Source organism: Penicillium roqueforti (genome assembly GCF_015533775.1).
Source record: "Penicillium roqueforti strain LCP96 04111 chromosome Unknown scaffold_08, whole genome shotgun sequence".
In the NCBI taxonomy this organism is placed as follows: Eukaryota; Fungi; Ascomycota; class Eurotiomycetes; order Eurotiales; family Aspergillaceae; genus Penicillium; species Penicillium roqueforti.
The window spans coordinates 54,319-77,283 of NW_024067572.1; the positions used below are offsets into that span (position 1 = coordinate 54,319).

Consider the following 22,965-nt stretch of genomic DNA (forward strand, 5'->3'; position numbering starts at 1 on the left):
GCCTGAAAGCCTATCAATCATTCCAACGGTCCAACCACTTCTGCATTCTCTTGTCCAATGTGGGCGCAGGAGCGGGCGCAGCCTGAACACAAACGGAGGATTAGCTTTCAAACCCAATCGACAACAAGCAAGAATCAAACTCACCGTGTTCTCGATGGTGTTCGCCGTCCATGTCGCAAAAGCTGTATCCGTGTACTGGATGGTTGGCGCACCTAAGTAGCTGGTTGCAATAGAGAACGGGAAAGGCGGGTATTGAGGAGTGGCTGATCTGGTGGCGACAGTAGTCCCAGCGCTCTTAGGCATCGGGGCATATTTGATCGAGCCAGTCTGTTCACCGTATGGGACGGTATGCTGGTCAACTACAGAAACATCGCCAACGCCGCCGACAGCAGCCACTTGTCGTTTGCGCAATTCATTGTGCTCGGCTTCGCCCTTGGCGGTTGAGGTTGGGAACTGCAAGGTGGCTTCGGTTGAGGAACTCTTGGCGAGACTAGAGGAGTTGCAAATTGAAGTGAGATCTGCGGCCTCGATGAGGTGGTCATCGTCTTTGACTGTAGGCCAGGAAATAACGACGGCGGGAATCGGCTGCATCGTCTTGATCGCATTTGTTACTTTGGTCGAGAATGTACCTTTCATGTTGGTCAAAGTGAAATGAGAGGTGAACCCGGACCAGTAGTTATGAGGGCCTGATAGGACTATCTTGAGAAAGCTGATTGGGCCCCAGGGACATTGGTCAGTCACAAAGCGAATTGATGAAGCCGCCGATGTCAGAGGCAAATGAATTGTCTTACTATGCATTGGGTTCATTCCCACCGACACTTTGATCGACACGAAATGACACCATGTCACCAGGAGCATAGGCGCCATTGTTGATAACTTGCGATAGAGTGTCCTAGATGTGTGGTTAGCTCTATGTTTTGCAGTTCCGTATAGAGAGAAACATACATATGAACCTGTTGTCTCATCACCGGCACAGAGATAAAAATTATAAGTTGAAGTTGGTTCGCCATCTAAGCCCCAAAGCAGACTCACGACAGCTGCACCGTCGAAACTCAGATCATATGTTGTGATCTGAGAACTGATCTGGCCATAGACGGCCGTGAATAACAGGGCGACCTGAAGTAATTGGACTCTCATGGCTGATATGATTGAGAAGCACAAGTCTCGAAAGAACAGAGAGTTGTCTCCCAGTCAAGAGAGAGGGAAATCACCCCTTCATAGGGTGGTCTGGTATGTGCATCATTCCTAAGGCCCTTGAGCCCTCGAGGGTTTGTTTTCTATAGACCCGTGATGTGCACTAAGATAAGTGGATGGGTCCGTGCTATCGGGCTTCTCCTGTCAAGGTGTCAGCCCACAACTTTTGACAACTTCCAAACTTATAACCGACAGGATGTCGTCTCAAGCAAATTGGAACTCGGTGACTGGCATAGCTACACTATTGTTCGATGGCAACCTTGTCGCCATTGCTATCGCTGTCCTATTCACCTTTGGTGTCCCGATCGCACTGCATATCTTCTTCTTCCAGACCGTAGCTTCTCCGCCCTCGAGTAATTTCCTACTCCTAGGCCCCAGTGGAGCTGGTAAAACTGCTTTTACGACCTTGGTAGGTTGCAGTCTATGACCTGAGAGTGGCTAAGTTCTCGCTAACCAATCTATAGCTCGAGGCCAAGTCCTCGCTTGCTTCAAACAAGTCACACAGCACCCACACCTCCCAAGAATCAACCTTAGTAACCGTGACCTTACCACCGACTGTCCCAACTGGATCCAACCGCTACCGATCAGTGAACGATCCCTCCTTGAAGGAGGCCGTCCGGAATCCAATCAAGTACCGCATAAGGGATACCCCTGGCCATGGCAAGCTCCGCGTATCGCAAGGAATCTCCGAGCTCCAGACCATGTCCCGGTCAAAGGATATCAAGACAAGGCTACGCGGTGTGGTGTTCATGGTCGATACCGCTGCTCTAGTTGACGAAGTAACGCTCCGTGATACCGCAACCTATCTTCACGACGTTCTCCTCTTTCTCCAGAAGCGCGCAAAGAACGGATCATCTAGCAAGCGAACCACTGATGTCCCTGTCTTAGTCGCCGCGAACAAGCAGGATCTATTCACTGCATTGCCGCCGGGCGCAGTGAGGGAAAAGCTGGAAGCGGAGATTGATCGCATCCGCACGTCGAAGACTAAGGGTCTTCTGGATGCAAGTGCGGATACTGGGTTGGAAGATGAAGAGGAAGAAATTTTGGGTAATGATGAACAGGAGACTTTCAGCTTCAAGCTTCTGGAGCACGAGGTCGGTGTCAAGGTTGACGTGGTTGGTGGTGCTGTCAAGGGTGACTCACAAGAAGAGTTCGGATCTGGAGTGCGCCGCTGGGAGGAGTGGGTTGGTATGTGCTTGTGAGCGAGATGACTTTTTGCTTTCTTGTCTTGATGGTCCGGAATAGTAAATATGTGGTCCTATCATAGTTTACTTGTATATGTTATGCCAGAAAAGAAAAGTTGCACTGAGAAGATTCTAGACTACAATGTGCTTTTTCCATTGATATTGCTAATCTAATCCTAGTGTCTCGGTAGCTTGGGCATCAATCCAATCCTGTATGGTCAATGATATAATATAACGGCGTGAAGTAAACATAGCACTCACCCACAAATCTCGAGCAAGTTTCATATTTCCAGATATCGCGCTGGGCTCACACTGCGTGGCGATAGGCATAAAATACCGACCGCGATGATTTTGCTCCTGCACCTCTCGACTAGTCGCAAGATATAAGCCCGTGGCAGCACCATCCTCCAGACTTTGACCCAGCCACGATCCTGCCGTTCTTATAAGCCAACCCAGGAATCTCCCAAAATAAAACTCGCACCCGAGCTATTGATCAGTGACGATATTGCCCGGAAAGAACGAATTGACATAGATCTGCTGGCTCGCTAGATCTTGATCCTCCTGAAGTCGCCGACTGAGCTCTTTGGCAAAGAGGATATTACCCAACTTTGATCGGCCATACCGCCATACTCCATCGTACAAGGCGGGCCACTTGACGCGTGACGATGAGAATAGAAGATCCAGATCGAGCTTCTGGCACCAACAATGGAACGATGAGCTGGTCACGACAATTCGTACGTCGTTGCTAGGCGTCACGCTGTTCTTCAACAGTGGTAGGAGTAATGTGGCTAGGACTTGGTGTCCGGCGCAGTTTGTCGCGAATACACGCTCGATATTCTAAGATGAACGCTTGTTATCATTTTGAACACTGATGGCTTCATTTAAGGGAGGTAGGTCAATATGTAATGATTCAGTCGAGATGGAGAGATAGAGAGAGAAGTCACCTGCATTGCAAATCAGTATATGAATCCGATCTGTGACTTGTTTTATCTTCTCAATCGCGGCCTTGACATCCTGAATATCGCCCAGATCACATTTGACAAATCATTCTCCAGGGAGAGGCCTTTGCGGTGCCTCCATTCCCCACGAGCAGTGATATATCTGTCTTCACTTCTGGCAACGATGATTACTTTCTCTATCTCGTGCAAGAGAAGCTGAGTTGTGATCTCTGTATTCTCGTTATTATACCCTACAGGATATTCAACTGGCTAGAGGTCAAGGAATCTGCTTACCTTTTCCAATGCCCGCTTGGCCACCCTGGGGAACTTGGTTGCTGGGCTGAGATATAACGAGAGGACTCACTGTCACTACAGCCACCCGTCCATTTAACGGCGTTATGTCTTCCAGGGAGAAGTTCCGATAAGTAAATATTACTGTCATCTTTGGGGGGTGGAATCGACAAAGTCGAGAGGATCCCCAGATGAAGTCGCACATACATCTCTGATCTGAACCGACGTCATCGCCACCTAAACCGAACAGACTTGAAAAAGAACCATGTGTATATTCTCTATGGCGTGCATTAAGTATTGATCACATTAAACGCCAGTCTCTGCGCTGCACGGTCTAGGTATTTCAATCCCACAATGTGTTGAATCCCATTGGGGAGCCTTCATGCCAACGCAACAGAAACGCCTGTTCCCAGATATCAATGTTCAGGAATGTTGAACCCCTACCCAACAAGCAATGTCTCATGCGAATGCATTTCAGAAAATAAACAAAGGAAACATTTTAGGCCTTGTCCGTCTTGGACTGGTGCAGCATCCAAGTGAGCAGGTCGACCTTGGTAACGATGGCCAATGGCTTCATCGCACCACTTTCGTCCTTCTCGGTCACAACTGCAGCGCTATTCCACTCGAAGAAGCGGTTCAGGACGCCGAGAGGGGTATCCATGGTGATCTCGATGAAGCCACGACTCCGGGTCTGAGGCTTGAAGGAGTCTAGGGCCTTGGAGAAATCACGGGGATCGGTGACTACCTCGGAAATTTTTGAGAAGTCAAACATGACCTCAGAGACGGGGCTCTGGCCTGAGGCCCGGCCGTGCGTCAGTCGGCTGAGAACGTTGCCCAGCGTGACCAGACCGACGAGCTTACGTCCGGAGGGGGCAAGGACTGGAAGCTGATCAAAGCCTCGGTCGCGCATGACCTCGATGGCAGTCTCGCAAGGGGAGTTGGCTGTCACGGTGGTGATGGGCTTCAAGCGCAAGGAGCTGACCTTGGCATTGGCCAGAGGGTCAGACACAGGCACATGAGTTTGAGTTGTCGATGCAACGGCGGGAAGCGACGGGAGTAGATCGTTGGCGGCGAGCCAGTCGTCATCGGCGAACTTGAATCGGTTAGCTTGAATGGAAGATCAATCAGGAAAAAAATTGTTCCGACCTTGGAGAGGTAACTTCTGATGCTGTCGGGAAGAATCACAACGATGACATCGTCCTTGGAGAACTTTTTGGCCTCGTTAGCCTTGACCAGAGCCGCAATTGCACTACCACTGCTACCGCCGACCAGCAGACCCTCCTCGGCGATCAGACGCCGGGAGTACTTGAAAGACTCCTTATCTTCAGTCTTGATCCAATGGGTAACGGCATTTTGGTCCAGAACCTCGGGGATGAAATCGTATCCAATACCCTCAACCTTGTAAGGTTCATTGGCACGAGCTTCGTTGAGGGAGGGAGGCAGAGCGAGAATAGAACCATATGGATCGGCGGCGATCACGTCAATATCGGGGTTGTGCTTCCGCAGGCCACGAGCAAGACCGGTGATTGTACCACCGGTTCCAGCACCAGCGACAATAGCATTGATTTTACCATTGGTCTGGGTCCAGATTTCCTCGGCAGTGCCAAGCTCGTGTGCCAAGGGGTTGTTCGGGTTCTCGTACTGATCCAAGATGTGGGCGTTGGGCAATTCCTTCTCGAGGCGTCTAGCGACGCCGATATGCGATTCGGGCGAGTCAAAGGCGGCTTCGTTGGGGGTTCGGATGATAGTCGCATTCAAGGCACGCAGGACAGCGACTTTCTCGGCGGACATCTTCTCTGGGAGAGTGATGATGGTCTTGTAGCCTGAGTAGAGAAAGAATGGACACAATTAAGACGGATCTGACAAGTAAAGCTTATACAATAAATACATACCCTTGACGGCAGCAACCAGTGCCAGACCAATACCACTAATGAATCTCAATTAGCGTCCGCGCCCATGACCGCTCGAAGCGAAAGAGAAGGAAGGAAAAGACCTACGTGTTGCCACTGGTGGGTTCAATGAGAGTATCACCAGGCTTGATGCGACCAGTTCGCTCAGCCTCTTCAATCATACGTAGGGCAATTCGATCCTTAACACTGCCGCCGGCATTGAAGTACTCCAACTTGGCGTAGACAGTAGCATCGATTCCCAGGGTGCGGGGCAGATGGTTCAGCCGTACAAGGGGTGTGTTGCCGATCTGCTGGGTGATAGTGTCCAAAGTGACCGGCGGGGCGCCGGGGGTAGTGGTAGAAGCCATGATGTATGAGTTGTGATAGAGAGAATGTAGCAAAGAAGAAGTTCACAAGTCGAAGATTTCGCCATCGACTTTTGTGCCCCGCCCGATGGTAGCCGGCTTTCTCTATGTGGGCCCATATATCTATGGACTTTGTTTACTTTTGATATTGAGTGTTATAAGGTCATAGGTTATAGGTTTATAGGTTGGTGTGTGTTATATATAGGTATTAGCTGATGGGTTGATCTATTTACTAATAGCTCATATAATGAATGTCAATGGTATACATTAAAAAGTCCAGAGGATTATTTCTATAAAACCCCTAAGCCTAACATGAAAAGGATCAGACTATAATTCAGACTACATACTAGATATGTATTAACATTATAACGTTAGATCAAGAGTGCAGTTGAGGCGAGAATTTCTATTGAAAAAAACATATATACTGTACTCCGTAATTGAAAAAGACGTTGAGAAGACCAAACACATGACGAGGCCGAATTTGTCAGTCTACTCCTCGACTTCGGGAGTTCACCAACTTTCTCTCTTTGACAACCTCCAAAACAGAGATCCACTGGTCTCACTAACTCTCGCTAAAAACCTATTACTTCTGCTAACTCCTGCTTGGCCAACCTTAAGAGCTAGGGCGATCTCTACCCACCACCAATGGTTGATTGGCTAATAATCACCTAAAGGGTCATGTTGATAGATCAAGCTCGACAGGCTCCTACAGCACGCATATCATTGCCCGATTCCATACCAACTGTCCATACTTGACTAGATCATTCGCGCTTAAATACGACGCTTTTACAAAGCCAAGGCCGTGGCTGTGCAGAAAAATGGCCATTCCCCACACACTCAAATGACAATTCATCCCCTGAGAGACAAAAGGACTGAATGCGAATATTATACAGAACGCCAATAATCTGGACAAGAGAGCGAGTATGTCCAGGAAGCCGAGTATATTATGGTAGTACAACTGAGTTCGTCGTCAATTCATTTTATCTACTCTTCTTCTCTAGTCAAATCGCGACACGGGATACGGCGATCTTCACGGGAAAGGCATCATGGAACACATCGTGGCTGCGCCAAGACCTCCTGGCTATCCATATTGAAAGACTCGAGGGCTGATTGGCTCTGTCAAGTGCCAGCGCATCCGACTGTTGTTTTTATTTGCCTCCTTTATACTCCGAACTCCATATTGTATTGCGGCCCAGGCGCTGTATAGTCTTTGCAGTCCCCAGCCCATCTTGCATTTTTGTTTTCTTCTTTTTGTCTATTTCAGCGTGGTTTCTTCTAGAATTTACCGAGTTTGGTCCATCTCTTATTTGATTTTGTCTCACGGTCTGATATTTTGCGTGTGCTTCATCCAATTCCCCCCGAGCTCTCCGATCTCTCCAATCTATACGGAGTTGTTGTTGGTTAAAAATGGGCTCAATCAGGTCGACACATTCACAAAACGCCGATCCCCGTCTCCGTGGGAACAGTGAACAGCCGAAGACGGTCCAGGAGAAGGGCTCCCAGAACTCGATATTGCCCACCAACTCTACCACTTCCAAGCGAGCATGGGCCTTATTTCGCGTGGACACAGCTGGAGAGAGTGGTCGAAGCGGCATTCAACCATGGCATCTCCTCAAGGTATGCTTTAGGAGTGTCTGTACGCTCTCGATGGTCGTGAATATCCTCTGGCCATTTGTCCCCGCCGCAATTGTCATTCATTTCGCGCGACCCGATCTTCACGTCTGGATCTTCAGTCTCAATTATATCGCCATGGTGCCCTCGGCAAACCTGCTCGGCTTTGCTGGCGGGGAGCTAGCTAAAAAGTTACCAAAGATGATAGGCATCATTGTGGAAACAACTTTGGGCGCTGTGGTGGAACTCGTGCTATTTATGGTTTTGTTGTATAACCATGGCCGGACCGAAAACTCGGATCTGATTCCTGTCATCCAGGCCGCTATTCTTGGTTCAATCATGGCAAATCTCCTGCTTTGCTTGGGCATGTGTTTCTTTGTCGGCGGTATCAAGCGTCATGAGCAGACCTTCCACGAAGCCATTAGTGAAGTCGGTACTGGGTTGCTCCTTGTCGCCGGTTTCGGTCTGTTGATTCCGAGTGCGTTCTACTCCACGTTGCGTGGAAGCGTCAATGCACAGTTTACTCTGGTGCAGTTGAACGAATATGCCTTGACGATTAGCCGTGCCACTGCGGTGATCCTTCTCGTAGCGTTTTTGACGTGAGTGGCCTAGGCTCTTGCCTATAATTTAACCACTAAACTCTGGGATAGATATCTTTTTTTCAACCTACACAGTCACAACTCCATTTTCGATGATATCCTAGAGAAAGACGAACACCGCGACGAAGACCGACACGAAGAAGCCGCGAGGGCAAAGCTTACAATGATAGAATGCTTCCTTGTCATCGCCGTTGCACTGACCTGCGTCTGCATGTCCGCTGTCTTCCTAGTCCAAGAAATCGAGTACATCGTGGAGCGCGGCGTCTCAGATAATTTCCTCGGTTTAATTCTTGTCCCTCTGGTGGAAAAGGCCGCTGAGCATCTTACAGCCATCGATGAAGCCTGGGACAACCAGATCAACTTTGCACTCTTCCACTGCCTGGCTCCTTCGATCCAAACAGCACTGCTGAACGCACCGCTTACTGTCATTGTTGGTTGGGGTATGGGCAAGAATATGAGCTTGAACTTCGAGATCTTCATGGTTGTCCTTCTCGTGCTTTCGATTCTGGTCGTTGGGAATTTCTTGCGTGATGGCAAGTCCAATTACCTTGAAGGTGCTCTTTGTGTGCTGGTTTACTTCATCGTCGCTGTTTGCACTTGGTACTATCCCCCGGTGCACATAACCTCGACCAACCAGTCTTGAATGTCGGGTAGTTTCTAAGCGTTTTTGGTCCGCGGATATTTTGCATACTGTATATCACTCGTGGTTGGTGTTTTTGAAGAGTTTGATAGAGGGGGGGGGGGACTAAAGCTCCATTAGATGGTCAGAGTAAATAATGTCTGAACATCAGACAGCACCTAACTAGTCAGATAAGGCCACATAATGTTATATGACCTCATATGAGACAAAAACAGTATGATCTGACCGGTCATTATTCCAGGGTTGTCTGAGGACGCAAGGCTTCGTTCATCAACATCTGCGCATCAACACGCAGCTCAAAGTCGGCCAGGAAACAAAAGCTGATCTCGAGTTTCGACAATTCCTGCGCACTGACTCCACCGACCTTCGCAACCCGGCTATGCGGATAGCTCAAGTCCTCTAGAGCCTTTGAAGCAACCGAAACACCAGCAAGCACAAGCCTGTGCATATTCTTGGGCAGGACCCTTAATACATTATCGACCAGCGTCATCTTGGATATATATACGCTAGCTGCGAGATAGACCGCAGTAGACATAGGACAGTACCTATGCAAACGAAGCAGATACTCGTTCAACGGAATCGGTGGCACCTTCTTTGACAGGAACTTCTTCGCCAAGATAGCCATCTGAATCGCTTCTTCCGTCGCCTTGGCGGGGTCGACAGGATCATCTGAATCCTTAACATGCAATCCGACGATTTTCACCTTGAGCTCATCCTCAACAGGGGTATCAGAAACTAGAGTCGCGGAACCATGCGTATGCAGCTCATCGGGGCTGATGGGTTTCTGAGCAAAGTAAGCGCCTAGCCGCTCAACATTCAAACAAAGCAAGTGTAATGCAGCCTCGGGCGAAATATCAAACACGGCGGCGGGGGTCTGTGACGAATCAGGATCGTCGGCAGGTTGGTGACGGTCAATATTATCCAACGGCGAGCCGAGTTTTAGCATGGTTGGCGCGGGGTTTGCGTTTTGCTTGGAATCTGTGTCTTGGGACACGGACATGGTTGTGGTTTGCGTTACGGCGGTGGCCATGGTGTGCGCGTATGGATTGCTGTCACTGCCACGCGCAGGCGCGGGCTTGATAGGGGGTTGCGAGTAGCGCGCACCTGGACCTTGAGGTGGATGGTAGCTCTCTGGCTGGGTATCTCATTTTCCAATGAGTGGTTTCTGGCCTCTGTAGGGACTTGGGTTCACTTCCTGGCGAATCCCAGAATCGATCACGGGGGAGTCGGGAGAGTTGATGTGATATGATCGATGATGTTCCCTTTTTGTAGAGTTGTATAGCGGGGTGAGAGTGGTAAGTTGTTTGGATCTCTATGCGGAATGAGAAGTTGACCACCAATTTCCAATCTAAATGTTCAGCTCACCTTGAAACCTGATACATATATCTGTGAATAAAAACCGAATCAAGTATCGAGTTAAATTGAATTGAGTTGAATTAAAATCAAAACAAATGAACTTAAGTCGAGAAATAAGGAGAACAAGGCAAAAGGGGAGGATAAGAAAGTCGCCACATGTGACCTTCACCTTGGAATCCATGGACTATACAAAACAAAGGTACAACTTGAGAATCATCACATTTCCCAACCAGGAGAATAAAACGAAAACAAACCCCCTATCTATATATTTAACTAGACTCCATACAAAAAAAAAAGGCTCAGCAACTCCCGATACCTGTCTCTTCTTTTTTTCCAGCAGACTATGAGCCTCCTACTCCCGACACAAGACGCGATCACATATCCTAGCAGACTCTTGAGTCTTATGCCGGGATTAGGGGGTAAAAAATAAACAAGGTCAAATCCGGATTAAACCCATACTTCTGTTTGAAAATGGAAGGAAAGACAGCCTCAGCAAGGGAAGCAGTTTATCCACGAATATCTGCGAATGTCTCGACATGCTGGGTCACAAATGCGAGACATAACGCGGCCAGGGCAACCGAATGCTCGGTTTTAGAACAAGACGCATGGCGCTCGTCTGCGTTGTCCAAGGACACGTCGACCCGAACCCGACATTTCCTGCAATCCACGCTTAACGGGACCCGGTTCGTCTGTTTCGTACCGGCTACTAGCAGGGTTTGAGTCCCAGGTATTCTGGGACCGTGGGCCCCACAAGGGACCCTGTGCCGGAGACCTGTATTCATATTCGTGGCCTCGTGAGGAACTCCGTGAAGACGATCTCGGTTCATACTCGTAACCAGAGTCATCGAACCGAACGTTTTTTTGTGTTCTGTTGTACCGAGGCTGCCGCGTCGACAGCCGCACATTTGAATCATATCTCCTTCTAGCAAAATTAGAGGCCATTTCATAGTCCGGGGGATCAACCACAAAGAGCCTGGGATAAGCTGGCGGTGCATACCGAGAACTGAAGTTGCCAACAGGCTCTGATCTGTAAGTTGGATAGGAAGGCCGGTACTTCATATCTATCGAGTGTGGGTATGTGCGCTGCCGTGTTAACTATCTTGAATTAGCTTCTTGTTCTCGATACTCGGTGGAACCCAATGATATAACTCGAGGGCAGTGGAGTGCTAATAAATGATTCATGAACAATGCATCTGGAGACAAAGACATCCTTGAGCAAGGGAGTTGTTGAAGGAACATGGCAGAGAAATGAATGGAGATCGACGAACCTCGTTGATTACAGCAGCACGCGCGAATTGCCGGGCACAGTATGCGTAAGAGGACATGTGAACAATGGCAAAGCAGATTCCTTTCAAAGAGTAAAGATAGAGAAGTATTGATATATTTGGATCGAGACAAAGAAGACTGGACAAAGCAAGATCGTTTGATATGGATTAAAAACAAAGATCTTTATGGCGAGATATTGTGTTGATTTTATATTAAAGCATTTTGACAATGAACAGGGATTTGAAGGCAACATCTGCTCGAAGAGAGGGGACCTATAATGAAGTTATTAAATGTTGATATTTTCTGTCTCCAAATAAAGAATGACTGATACAAACCTGAGGTCACCAGGGCGCAGGTCAACGAGTCAGCGGCTTTGAAGGCCAGTTGCCCGGTGACAAGATTCGTTGAAATTCGACAAATTCCCTCCAACCTCTTCCATCACACCAGAAATGTGGATTTTGGGAGTTTCATCTCCGAAAAGAGGTCCTATATCAAGAAGTGATATAGTGTGATTAGCAGGGTGTTCCAAAGTGAGGCCCAACTTGAGGAGCGGCAAGATACAACGGAACGCCTGTTATTGTCCATATCATAACCAACACCGACTATTCGGGGAATAGTGTCCAATGCCTTGTACAATGGCTGGCATTACTGCCTAGAATATTCACTGCGCAACATTATCCAGGGGTTTTAAAGTCACGGGGAAGGGATCCTTCAGCCACACGCCACCAAGCGTCAAATCAGAGGTCAAATCACTTTGGCGCTAAAAGAACCCAACGGCGATTAAGAGCCAACCATTGACACCTTCGACAATGAGATCAGACAATATTTCATGCATGAACGCTCAGATCCATAAAAACAATGGAACCGTGAAGAAAAAAAAAGGAACTTGGCTTGGGCAGTAAAGCTTCGCCACGATTCCTATGTCCACCTCTCAATTAATCGAGCTTGATTGCTATCACGGTGGTGGAGAACATCCAAATTGAGCTTTTGAGCCCCATTTTGAAGACTCGCGAGTTCTTTCTCGAGGCTTGAGAGCGCTGACTCCTCCGAAGGATCGCGCAGTGATGTTTCATAGTGAGAGTTGGCGTGCAATGAGTAACGAAGAAGCTGGGATGCATTATCCAACGGTGCCAAATAAGTCAGCAGAGGAGCGTCCACCGCTATATTAAGACCGTGCAGTGTTTCGGAAATGTGATAACGCTTCTCGTGGAGGTCACCAACCCCTCCATTCTCGCGCGGATGGAGGATTGATTCCGGTGGTACACCAACACGCCTCAGAAGTCTTTCGAGTGACGGTTGGGCAACTACAGGCGCAGTGGGCGTGCGGGGGGCAAGAAGGAAGCCTGGCTGTAACGATCGGCGTCGCAGAGACTCTCGTCGGGATGATGGCTGTGTGACGAGTTCGCTGCCTGCTTCGGATTGATATAACGCGGCTAGCTGTTCTAATAGTTCCGAGGACGACTCCCGGACTCCGAGTTGGTTTGTAAGATCTTGCTTCGACAAAGTCATTTCGATCAACATGTCGAGTGCCTAGAAGTATGAATTAGTTCATTGCTGGTCACTGACACTGCCGAGGTAGAGCCTCATACCCGTTCTAGTTTCTCCTGCGACACCACTCGCAGCTGATCATGCTCGTTCTGGAGTTCACGGAGGATAGGCTCATGGAACTGCTGCCTGGTCGACATTTCTGCCAAGATTTCGATCTCCGGATACAGAGACTCTATTTCTTCCTCGAGGGCAGTGTTCGTTGCCTCATACGTTGCGTCGGAATTTGAACCGCCTCCGTGAATTGTTTCCAGATATAATCGATCTAGACGGTAGTGTATTTCCTCCGCCACGTAGCCTGAGAGCATCGCACTGAGATGATTTGTGCGCTTGACCGTAGATGCATCGTTTCCACGATACTTGATATTAGACATGAGCGTTTCCAGATTCGCGAGCGCCTTGTCGTCCTGCTTTAACCGGGTAGACAGAGAAGCGAGTATTCTCTTGCTTTCCGCGCCCGACTTATCCGTTGCGGTCCTGAATTCAGCCTCCAACTCACCGACAAGCTCGATTGCCTACGTAGAGTCAGGATCAGCAACACGCGACGGTTGGTTGTGACGGGCATGCCCCTACCGCCATGGTAGTATTTTGTCTCCCCGCTTCATGTTTCTTTTGCAGCCGAGTGATATCTCGGCTCCGCTGCAGCTCCACATTGTTTTCCAGACCTAATTGCTTGTTGAGACTTGCACATTGGAGCTTCAAAGCTTCGGTCTGCTTTTGAATTGTTGCCGTTGAGGCTTCAAGGGACTCGATGGCGTTGCGGAGTTCGTCTTCGAGGATAGGCCGTGTTGCGCCGAGATCTGGGTTGCTGATAATAGGCTGAAGAGCGCCGGAGTTTACAAGCTTAATATATCTGTTTCCAGTTAGTTCCGTCTTCTGACTGATGGTGCAAATAAGACGTACAACGCGAGCTCATCTTTTGATAGCAGGGTGTCTGGACGGAGATGCTTGGCCGCCCATTGCGCGTTCCTGTCATCCTCAAATGACGACTCAATCACCTCCCGCTTGGCTGGGATATCTCGATCCTTGAAAATTGATATGAGTTTGTCGGTCAAAGTGTCTTCCATTGTTGGCTTGAGGAGTTGTGATGCGAAGACCTGATAAACAAGGAGCTCTGAGAGTGGAGCTCCGATTTCTCTTGGAGTCCTTTGTTGAGACCAACACTCTCCTAGGTATATCTCCACAATACTCTTACTGATGCATAATTTATCTTTATTATGAATAACTTTTCTAGTAGGAGCTATAGAATTATATTCTGTATGAATTCAGAAGTCTTTAGTCGAATCCTTTAGGATATAAGCCGATTAAAGAGATAAAATGATGGATATAGTTTGAAGGAACCTCTGTTCCTTTGGGACTATTATATATATCTCTCTCTTTCAGCCCTTGTTTGTCCTTGGATAAAAGACATTTCATTTCAGCAGGCAACAAATCTTGAACGCTCGAGTATAAAATAGGTTCATCCCACAGGGTTCTGAATGTATCGCCATCGACTCGAGCTATCCAACTAAATATTTCTAAATTGACCCCTTAACACTAAAATCAGTAAGCATCTCTTGTACTAACCACCATCATGGATGCAACAACTCTGCAGGCCGCGCGAGAATTTTTCGCCGACTCGCGAGATGATTTCGTCGTATATATCCAGGAACTTTCTGCCGGAGATATCTCAGATCAGGGCGCCGCTGCAATCCAAACCGAGCTTCGTCGTATAGCCCACACACTCTCTGGATGGATGGAGCTTCGAGATGATCCCAACGGAATGAGTTGCAGCTATTTTTCAGAGCGGTGCTGCAACCTCTCAGATATTGTTGTAGAAGTCGCTGAGATGGTCACTATCAAGGACGGACAGCTCCCTCCCACAGTTATGAAGATGTTCGGTATGCTGGCTATACACTTAGGACGACTTAATCTGAACGGCCATCGCGAAGAGGACAAGTATGCGCGGGGCTTTGATCGCATGGCCAAGGATGAAGATCGTAGATGGCAGATTGGATCCCAGGGACCGGATGATGGTAGAGCTGAACTTCTTTTGGGCTTGTGGACTCGTATGAATCGGATTTCAGAGCCTGGTCCCAATTGTACGTTCGAGTGCCTGCGTGCACATGCGGGTTCTCACATTTTATAGGTCGATGAGTATAACGACGAGGGTATAAAGATCGGCAGAGCAACGGAGAAAAGAGGCCGAGACTCAAAATGCGGCTGCCTGTGGCTGAGTAATCAGGCAAAAAAGGGAGCAATCAAACGTGGATGTCAAGAACAAGACAGGAATATATTAGAACTGTTTCAATTTCATCGAGTACAGCGTACAAAATACTACGGAGTAGGCACAGTATAAGTGTACCTGCGACGTGTCTCTCAATTAGCGTCTCCGCAAATTCGAGTCCGCCTTTTTGACCCTCACCAATCTGTTTACCATTACCATTCATTCACCACTCACCACTTACCGTTACCTTTGACCATCTCTACAACTTCCGAGCTGCGCTTCTTGAAAACTTCCCCACTCAGTGGATGCGCCGGCGACGGAACCGCGATGTTCCTTTAGACTACCGCCGTCTCAAAACAATCCAGTCCTCGAATCGAGTCCCTTTCCAGCCCCCGGGTGGCATTCGATACATATTCAACAGTAGACAACCCGAAAATGTCTGCCAAGCCCTCTTTAGAATCCCTTGGCCCCAGCCATGGCCAGACCTCCGGTTCCACTTTCGCCTCGAATGGCAACGGGACAGCTATTCCTCCAAACGACGTGGAGATGAAGAGCTTGCGCCCTGATCCCCCTAAGGGCTCAATTCCTCTGGGGGAGGATATCATGCAGTTGGCTCGGATGGGGGAAGTTGGCACTATGCAGAAACTGTTCACAGCCAAAAAGTTCACCGCAAACTACCGTGATGAGGAAGGAATTACACCGCTGCATGTTTGTTACAATCTAGCGCAACAAACAATAGGGATCTGTTTACTGACCGCATTCTCTCTTTCTAGTGGGCGGCAATCAACAATCAATATGCGATGTGTAAATTCCTGATCGACTCCGGAGCCGACGTCAACGCCAAAGGAGGAGAGTCGGTGGCAACACCAGCCATGTGGGCCGCCCAACGGTGTCATTATTATATTGTGAACTTATTGCTCCAGAATGGAGGGGATCCTCTCCTGACGGACGTCCAAGGATATAACATCCTACACCTCGCGACCATCGACGGCAACGCGTTCCTAGTCGTGCTGCTTTTACACCAGGAGATCCCCGTGGACGTTGTTGACCAACAAGGGCATACTGGACTGATGTGGGCTGCATATAAGGGGTATCCTGCATGTGTAGACTTGTTCCTGCGATGGGGCGCAAACGCAAACGCCGTGGACGAAGGTGGCTTGACGCCGCTCCATTGGGCGCTGGTTAAGGGCTCGATGCCTTGTGTCCTGAAGTTGCTCGAATACGGCACCGACCGCTTTGCAAAGACCCGCGATGGAAAATCACCTGCGACTGTGGCGCAGGAAATGAACACCCTGCGGGTTTGGTACCACTCGCTCAACGAGCGCGGCTTTGAACCCGATGGCACCCAAAAAGTGGTGCCACTGGGCCTTTCCAGCTTCGTACGCAGCAAGAGCATCATGGCCAAGTTCTTCTTCCTTTGGCCTTTTTTGATGATCCTGATTACCATTTGGATGCTCAGTAGCCTGGCGATTTTCATCGCTGTGCCCCTCGTGTTAGTTACTGTCTTCGGGATGCAGTATGTTGCACAGCAATTTGCGAACAAGGGGCCCATGGAATACCGCGTTCTTCAAAAAACACCGTATCTAGCTGGTGTCTTTGCTGGCACATTGTTCTGGGTTGGCTTCCGCTATGTCTTCAAGGTGCTGCCGGCAACATACTCATCGTCGCCGATTCTGAACATCTTGTTCGCAGTCTTCTTCTGCTTGACTGCTTATTTCTACGTTTTTGCCATGGTCGAGGACCCGGGCTATGTTCCGAAAGTGAGCAGCAGGAATCAGCAGAGAGAGGTTGTTAAGGAACTGTTCGACCAGTGGAAGTTCGACGAAGAGAATTTTTGCATTCCCTGTATGACAAGAAAGCCACTCCGGAGCAGGCACTGTCGGCGTTGTGGGCGCTGCGTTGCGAAACACGATCAGTATGTGTCTCGATAAGTTTCTATTGATCTGACTACTAATGCTTGAATAGCCATTGCCCGTGGATTGACAACTGTGTTGGATCGAACAATCTCCGCCATTTTGTTCTTTATATAGTCTCCCTCGAAGTTGGTATCATTCTGTTTGTGCAGCTGACTATTGCCTGTGAGTACTAGTGGCGAAAGAAAATATTGGCTAGGATCAGTCATCTAACATGATGCAGATATCAATTCCCTACCTGCTCCCGTCAATGCCACTTGCAATGTCATCAACGACACATTGTGTGATTACGCCACTCGCGACCCCTTCACCCTGATTCTTAATGTATGGATCACCCTCCAGCTGGTCTGGGTTACGATGCTTTGTGCCGTCCAGCTCGTCCAGATCTCTCGCAACCAGACAACCTACGAAAACATGCGAGGCCACCACATCGACCGGTCCTACCCAAGCACCCAAGCCTTTGCGTCGGCCATGACCGCTGGAACCACATCAATGGAGGCCGCTGGTCTTTCGGCTTCTGGACAAGGACCAAACCCGGCTCTCCGCGGTTCTCCCGCACACCGACGGAAAAACGGCTGCATCCAGCAATGGTCATCCCTTCTCGGAGTCGACGCTTTTTGGACAACTGCGAAGGATGGTCTCCGCGATGGACCCCAGGCAACTAGACCCCGCAACCCCTTCTCCCGCGGTGTCGTCACCAATTGTCGTGACTTTTGGTGTGACCCGGCTCCGCTCTTCGGCAAGCGCCAGACTGGGGTGGCGATGCTCGGCGGCGAGGTGATCAACTATCATGATATGTACGAAACCCCGATGCGCATGCGCACCGGCAACCGGTCCGGCGAGGGGCCTGGCTACCGCAGCGTTGCTGGCGAGGACCCCGAACGCATGGTATAAGCCGATCCGAGATCTTAGCGTATTTGCATTTGTTTTCGATTCCAGATCCTGCATTGATATCCCTCTACTTTGTGTTTTATTATGCAAATCAGCGCGGTGTTGCGTTATTGGGCCACGTGGCACGAGCAAATGTTTGCATTTTGCATTTAGAAAAGATCTTGTACAATTGACGTCAGATATTAATGATTTGTTTCACTATACTATTATGGGGGATGACTTGGCTCTTGAGCAGCAAGACTTGACTTTGACTATGGGGTATACATATATGACACCCACTTAGCATCCAAGGTCCTCAACCTCCAACCCCCGCAGTTTCACATTTCGCATCAGATAAGATAGATCGTCTCGGCCGTGCAGTGACCCTGCAGGCTGCAGCTAATCACCAACACACTGCATAAGGGCCGAATTCCGGACCTTCCCTGTGCGGTTCTGGAAAGATACCTAGCTAGGAAGGGTAGTCATATTCCCGTCCGAAGGGACCGATTGGTTCGTCCAACTGAGTCTAGGTCTAGGTCTAGGTCCAGGTCCAGGTCTGTACATATGTATATGTATTGAAAGGATTATGCTTTACATTACGCATTACGCATTACGTGAGTATAAAAGTACCTGCATGGAAGCTCTAGAGGTGCATATGCCAGCGCACACTAATCACCAAGCAAGGAACCTTGGCAGGGCTGCAGCCTTTCAGGGACAAGCAATGTTTGACGGCCGAGGGTCCAGTGTGGCCTGATCTTCTCGGTGATGCACTTGCTAATAATGTAGCGGTCAACAACCGCAATTGGTTTCTTGGCTTATTACACAAGGTACTCTTACTGTGCTAGGGCTGTCACCTCCCCAAACTTCCCTAGACGCTTCCGGAACAGGCAATATATACAATGTTATTATACGGTATAGGGTCCATTCAACGGCTTTCAAGTATGGAGCCCGAAACAAGTCCGAATCATAGTACGATCTGAAACCTACCTCGGTATGGAGATATGGAGACGAACGACAGGAGCAGGGAGAGACGTCAAATAGTAGCTGTTTCCTGTACACATCCGATATCGCCGAAGAAACAGCCGAAAGATCTAATCTCTCGGGTACCGGCCCAGTCCTATGGAGACACGAGCCATGTGCATGGGTCTTTGGTAGAATACAGTCACTATGAAAATTAGACAAATCAGGTACATGTATGTCGGCTAGTTTCTTCAGGGGACAAGGTACGATCCACCTGTAACTATCTTTTTTTTTTTATATATTGCACGTCGTACGATGCACATGGAGAGGGCTTCCGAATCAAGGGAATAGACAGAATAAGACAGAATTATAAAATTAAAAAATACCATAACAAGTGCGTATGCAGGCTCCATTTCGCTAAGACTCGACTAGGCAGGTGATGGAGCTTGAGGAAGCCACTTTTACTTACTCCATAGTGCGGAATTGCGAGCTCTCATGAATTCTACATATGTTGCCCACATGAAGAGAAGGTACGGTCAAGCCTAATCTAATTAAAAAGGAGAAAAATGAGAAGAAGAAACCTAGCCATATAAAAGATCATATAAATCCAAAAAAGAAAAGAATAAGAAAAAAGAATACCCGCCAAGTCCTCGATCAGATAAAAATTTTCAAGTTATCTGATCCATGCAGGACCCACTTGGATTTATCTGATTCGACGTGATTTATTCAGCTTCGGAGACTGGGGATTCGTGTTGACCCAGGAAATAAAACAAAACGCCAGCTAAATCGACATGAACCTACACAACATCGTGCACAAGCTATGCATCCTATTAGCACCATCTAGGATTGGGATCGGCACGAGTTTCGCGCGACTTCCTGCATTTCGTCCAATTGTCCCGCATTCGCCAAGGAACCATTTTCTTCTCAAAAGTTGTTTGTGACCGTAACACTTCCGATCGGGCAACTCCACTTTATAGGTCCGCACACATGTTTCGGTACTGGTTACTTTACAGGGATGATTCTAATTGCCTGAAGATCTGGGCCGATCGGTTCGTACTGTGGGTAGACTCGGAAATGTGAAGAAAATTAGAAAACAAGCTCATCATTAACGCAAAGAATAGAAATAAGAAAAAAAGAATCTAAATACACAGGATGTCTAAATGTTTTCACCCAGAATAGCGAAGGGAACTTAGAACAGCGAAGGGAGGGGGAATCATCGAGCTGTCTCGCCGGACAAATTTTAAAATCTCGGCCCACTTCCCAAAAGCAAACCCGAGACACGTAACGACGATCATGTCACATTTTGTTTCACGGCTCTACAGCATAGCACGTACCCGGGTGTCCTGCACCACGGGAGCACCAGCCAACTGATCCGCAAAGACGGAGCCAACAATCTCGCCACTCCGCACAGCCAGCACCGACAGCAAAGAATCACTCAGACCGTGGGTCTGCTCGTTGCAGCCCTGCAGCCAGATACCAGCCTGGGCACTGACCTTGGCACTGTCGAGTGAAACACGGTAATCGCGGCCGGGGTTCCAGGCCGACGCGCCGGCGGGCCGCAAGCTGCGCACGTTCTCGAGGAGTTCCTCGTGCGCGTCGCGGAGGTAGCCCGTCGCAACCATCAGCGCATCGACATCCAACACCTCCTTGCCCTCATTCTCGTTCTTGACCGACTTGACGTGGATGCGCATGCGGTTCGATGCGTTGTGGTGCTCGATCCGGGCGACCTTGGTCTCCGCGAGGATACGCTGCTGCCACTGTGTCTCGTCTGGATTCTCCACCCGTTGCAGGTACATGTCGTTGTAGATGGACTCGATCAGCTCCAAGCGAACCACGCTGTAGTTGGTGGCTTTTTCGATCGCGATGCGCTTCTTGCGCTCTTCGGCGCTCATCTCGTAGAACTTGTCTACACGCTCGGGGTTGAAGATCTCGTTCACGCTAGAAAAAAGCAAAAAAAGCAAAGGTTAGCTGGGTTGTGGTACTTTGGGGCTGTGTATTTGGGAGGAAAACATACAAAGGAGAGTCATCACCGGGACGCAGAGCGCTATCACGCAGGATGAGGGTGGTGCGCGAGTTGGGATAGCGGCGGTGCAAATCGTGGTAGATCTCAGCGGCACTTTGACCACTGCCGACGACGGCAATGTTGTAAGGGGCCATATCGTCAGTCAGCATCTGGGGCAGGTGAGTGCAGTACTTGGAGGAGTGCATGATGCGGGGATCCTGGGGGAAACCAGGAGGCATCTTAGCCTTGCCACCAAGGGCAATGACGACCTTGCGGGAGTTGCGGGAGGAGATCTCGCCAGTACCGGTGTTGCGCGAGACGACGGTAAAGAAGTCAACAATACCACGGGCATTGGTGGGACCGGGGACGACCTCGACGACCTCCTCACCGTAGTTGACGACGTTGTCAAAGTGCAGGGCACACCAGCGCATGTAGTCCTCAAACTCTACACGGGCCGGCAGGAACGTGCCTAGATTGGTGAAGTGGATGAGACGCTTCTTGTGGTGGAGGTAGTTGAGGAAAGTGAAGGAGCTGCGGGGATCGCGCATAGTAGCCAGATCCTTCATGAAGGAGATCTGCATACGCGAGCCCGGAACCAGCATACCCGAGTGCCAGGCAAACTGATTCTGCTTCTCCAGGAAGCAGACCTTGGGCTTGAAGTTGGGGTCCTTCAAGGCACCGAGGGTAGGGTCCATAGCGTCGTTCAGGGCAATGGCGACAGCGAGCGACGCCGGGCCGAATCCCACACAGAGCAGATCGTGCATCTCCCCGGCGCCAGTTGGTCGCAACAGCGACCGAGCTGCCTGGGGCTGGGTACGTGGCACCATATCGAGGAAGGAGAGCTCCTTGCGGGTGACAGGCTCCATGACGATTCAAGAGTTTTTAGAGTAAAAGGTAAAGATAAAAAAAGGTTAATAAGTATGTGTATGTATAGACCACCGGAAAGGGAAATCCCAGAGCTTCAAGGATGAGCTTCCAAGGTTTTTGTTTTTGGTTCAGAGCAAAGAAAAAGAAACGGGAAGGAAAAAGGCTTTATATGGTTCGGAGACGAATGTAGCGGATCAGATAACTTGACCAAGTGGATCCGCCTGAAGGTTCTCTGAAGCCGCTGAAGCCTCTGAAGCCCTTCGCCTCGGGGTTTTTATTATTTTTCTCTGCCAAGTTTTCGTATTTCCCTGGTTCGGGGTGTTTTTTTCAATTTTATCAATTTTATCAATCAGTAAATTTCCCGTTGGTCTCCACCGAGGCAGAGACGGCGATGTTTTATTTCCATTCGGGTGTATTTTTCTTGTATGTCTTATAACCCGGGGCTCAGATGTATATTATACTTCTAGTACCTTGGATTAGAGACTCCACTCCATATGCAGGAAGATAGAAGAAGAAGAAGAAAAGGTTCGATGCTTCATGCACGCCTAACTCGGTCAACCAGAGCGCAGCCATTTATAATTCCTCGAAAAACCCAAAAAAGGTCTTACGGCCGATGTCGGGAATAATTGGACATCGGAGGCATGTCCGGAAAGCGTTATTGTACGTATTCGCATGTGTATATAACATGTGTATGCACGTTGTTCTTCCTCTTGGCAACGCTTGGGACTCGTTTGCAGTGGGGGCACATCCTGGAAAACTCCTCCGGGCTATAGCCAGTGGTTAGGGCTTTTTGCTTTTTATTATTATTTGTTTGACGCTTGGGCAGTGGGAAGTGGAGGTGACAATGATATTATATGAGGCTATTATTGCTACTGCCATTGTATCATCCGTATTGATATGTTTCTATTTACTGTACCTAATACGTCATTCATAACCGGACACTTTCACAGATCCACAGCTGTTTCAGCGGTTGAATCAGCCGAGTGGTGGGGGAACGTGGTCTGATGATTATGCGTACATTTGAAATTTCGAAGAGAGAAGGTGCTGGATGAGAGAGTAATAGAGTCATACAGAAGAGAAGAATAGAACTAGGAGACTTAGTAGAATCATAGGCTAATATTCTTTTCCGCGCTTGGCTCGGTGATCATAGGGGGGGGGGGGGGGGGGGGGGGGGGGGGGGGGGGGGCGGGGGGGGGCGGGGGGGGGGGGGGGGGGGGGGGGGGGGGGGGGGGGGGGGGGGGGGGGGGGGGGGGGGGGGGGGGGGAGACC

The 22,965-nt window shown here is 49.2% G+C and overlaps 11 protein-coding genes across 11 annotated transcripts; 4 read left to right on the forward strand and 7 right to left on the reverse strand.

Moving 5' to 3' along the window:
• Positions 1 to 13: 13 nt before the first annotated feature.
• Positions 14 to 1,137, reverse strand: LCP9604111_4121 (putative beta-1,6-glucan biosynthesis protein (Knh1); the record flags this gene model as incomplete). Its single annotated transcript, XM_039071786.1, has 4 exons — positions 14 to 82; positions 145 to 709; positions 792 to 892; positions 946 to 1,137. The coding sequence occupies 4 exons, from the start codon at positions 1,135 to 1,137 to the stop codon at positions 14 to 16; spliced, it is 927 nt and encodes a 308-aa protein (XP_038929683.1).
• Positions 1,138 to 1,390: 253 nt separating this feature from the next.
• On the forward strand, positions 1,391 to 2,396 carry LCP9604111_4122 (signal recognition particle receptor subunit beta; the record flags this gene model as incomplete). The annotated part of the gene is made up of 2 exons (XM_039071787.1): positions 1,391 to 1,603; positions 1,659 to 2,396. 2 exons carry the CDS (start codon positions 1,391 to 1,393, stop codon positions 2,394 to 2,396), a joined length of 951 nt encoding a protein of 316 aa, XP_038929684.1.
• Positions 2,397 to 2,543: 147 nt separating this feature from the next.
• LCP9604111_4123 (putative short chain dehydrogenase/reductase) lies at positions 2,544 to 3,758 on the reverse strand (the record flags this gene model as incomplete). The annotated part of the gene is made up of 5 exons (XM_039071788.1): positions 2,544 to 2,588; positions 2,640 to 2,790; positions 3,001 to 3,215; positions 3,413 to 3,546; positions 3,611 to 3,758. The coding sequence occupies 5 exons, from the start codon at positions 3,756 to 3,758 to the stop codon at positions 2,544 to 2,546; spliced, it is 693 nt and encodes a 230-aa protein (XP_038929685.1).
• A 348-nt stretch (positions 3,759 to 4,106) lies between these two features.
• Positions 4,107 to 5,864, reverse strand: LCP9604111_4124 (cystathionine beta-synthase CYS4; the record flags this gene model as incomplete). The annotated part of the gene is made up of 4 exons (XM_039071789.1): positions 4,107 to 4,700; positions 4,754 to 5,430; positions 5,500 to 5,534; positions 5,605 to 5,864. 4 exons carry the CDS (start codon positions 5,862 to 5,864, stop codon positions 4,107 to 4,109), a joined length of 1,566 nt encoding a protein of 521 aa, XP_038929686.1.
• A 1,404-nt stretch (positions 5,865 to 7,268) lies between these two features.
• On the forward strand, positions 7,269 to 8,714 carry LCP9604111_4125 (hydrogen/calcium exchanger domain-containing protein; the record flags this gene model as incomplete). Its single annotated transcript, XM_039071790.1, has 2 exons — positions 7,269 to 8,071; positions 8,123 to 8,714. The coding sequence occupies 2 exons, from the start codon at positions 7,269 to 7,271 to the stop codon at positions 8,712 to 8,714; spliced, it is 1,395 nt and encodes a 464-aa protein (XP_038929687.1).
• Positions 8,715 to 8,943: 229 nt separating this feature from the next.
• On the reverse strand, positions 8,944 to 9,741 carry LCP9604111_4126 (putative cyclin-dependent protein kinase complex component; the record flags this gene model as incomplete). The annotated part of the gene is made up of 1 exon (XM_039071791.1): positions 8,944 to 9,741. One exon carries the CDS (start codon positions 9,739 to 9,741, stop codon positions 8,944 to 8,946), a length of 798 nt encoding a protein of 265 aa, XP_038929688.1.
• Positions 9,742 to 10,658: 917 nt separating this feature from the next.
• Positions 10,659 to 11,392, reverse strand: LCP9604111_4127 (uncharacterized protein; the record flags this gene model as incomplete). Its single annotated transcript, XM_039071792.1, has 3 exons — positions 10,659 to 10,989; positions 11,065 to 11,162; positions 11,336 to 11,392. The coding sequence occupies 3 exons, from the start codon at positions 11,390 to 11,392 to the stop codon at positions 10,659 to 10,661; spliced, it is 486 nt and encodes a 161-aa protein (XP_038929689.1).
• An 859-nt stretch (positions 11,393 to 12,251) lies between these two features.
• On the reverse strand, positions 12,252 to 13,945 carry LCP9604111_4128 (uncharacterized protein; the record flags this gene model as incomplete). Its single annotated transcript, XM_039071793.1, has 4 exons — positions 12,252 to 12,863; positions 12,923 to 13,393; positions 13,452 to 13,731; positions 13,782 to 13,945. The coding sequence occupies 4 exons, from the start codon at positions 13,943 to 13,945 to the stop codon at positions 12,252 to 12,254; spliced, it is 1,527 nt and encodes a 508-aa protein (XP_038929690.1).
• A 506-nt stretch (positions 13,946 to 14,451) lies between these two features.
• Positions 14,452 to 15,014, forward strand: LCP9604111_4129 (uncharacterized protein; the record flags this gene model as incomplete). The annotated part of the gene is made up of 2 exons (XM_039071794.1): positions 14,452 to 14,959; positions 15,007 to 15,014. The coding sequence occupies 2 exons, from the start codon at positions 14,452 to 14,454 to the stop codon at positions 15,012 to 15,014; spliced, it is 516 nt and encodes a 171-aa protein (XP_038929691.1).
• Positions 15,015 to 15,519: 505 nt separating this feature from the next.
• Positions 15,520 to 17,891, forward strand: LCP9604111_4130 (ankyrin repeat domain-containing DHHC palmitoyltransferase family protein; the record flags this gene model as incomplete). Its single annotated transcript, XM_039071796.1, has 4 exons — positions 15,520 to 15,792; positions 15,858 to 16,999; positions 17,050 to 17,162; positions 17,221 to 17,891. 4 exons carry the CDS (start codon positions 15,520 to 15,522, stop codon positions 17,889 to 17,891), a joined length of 2,199 nt encoding a protein of 732 aa, XP_038929692.1.
• Positions 17,892 to 20,143: 2,252 nt separating this feature from the next.
• Positions 20,144 to 21,695, reverse strand: LCP9604111_4131 (uncharacterized protein; the record flags this gene model as incomplete). The annotated part of the gene is made up of 2 exons (XM_039071797.1): positions 20,144 to 20,765; positions 20,842 to 21,695. The coding sequence occupies 2 exons, from the start codon at positions 21,693 to 21,695 to the stop codon at positions 20,144 to 20,146; spliced, it is 1,476 nt and encodes a 491-aa protein (XP_038929693.1).
• Between the last annotated feature and the right edge of the window lie 1,270 nt (positions 21,696 to 22,965).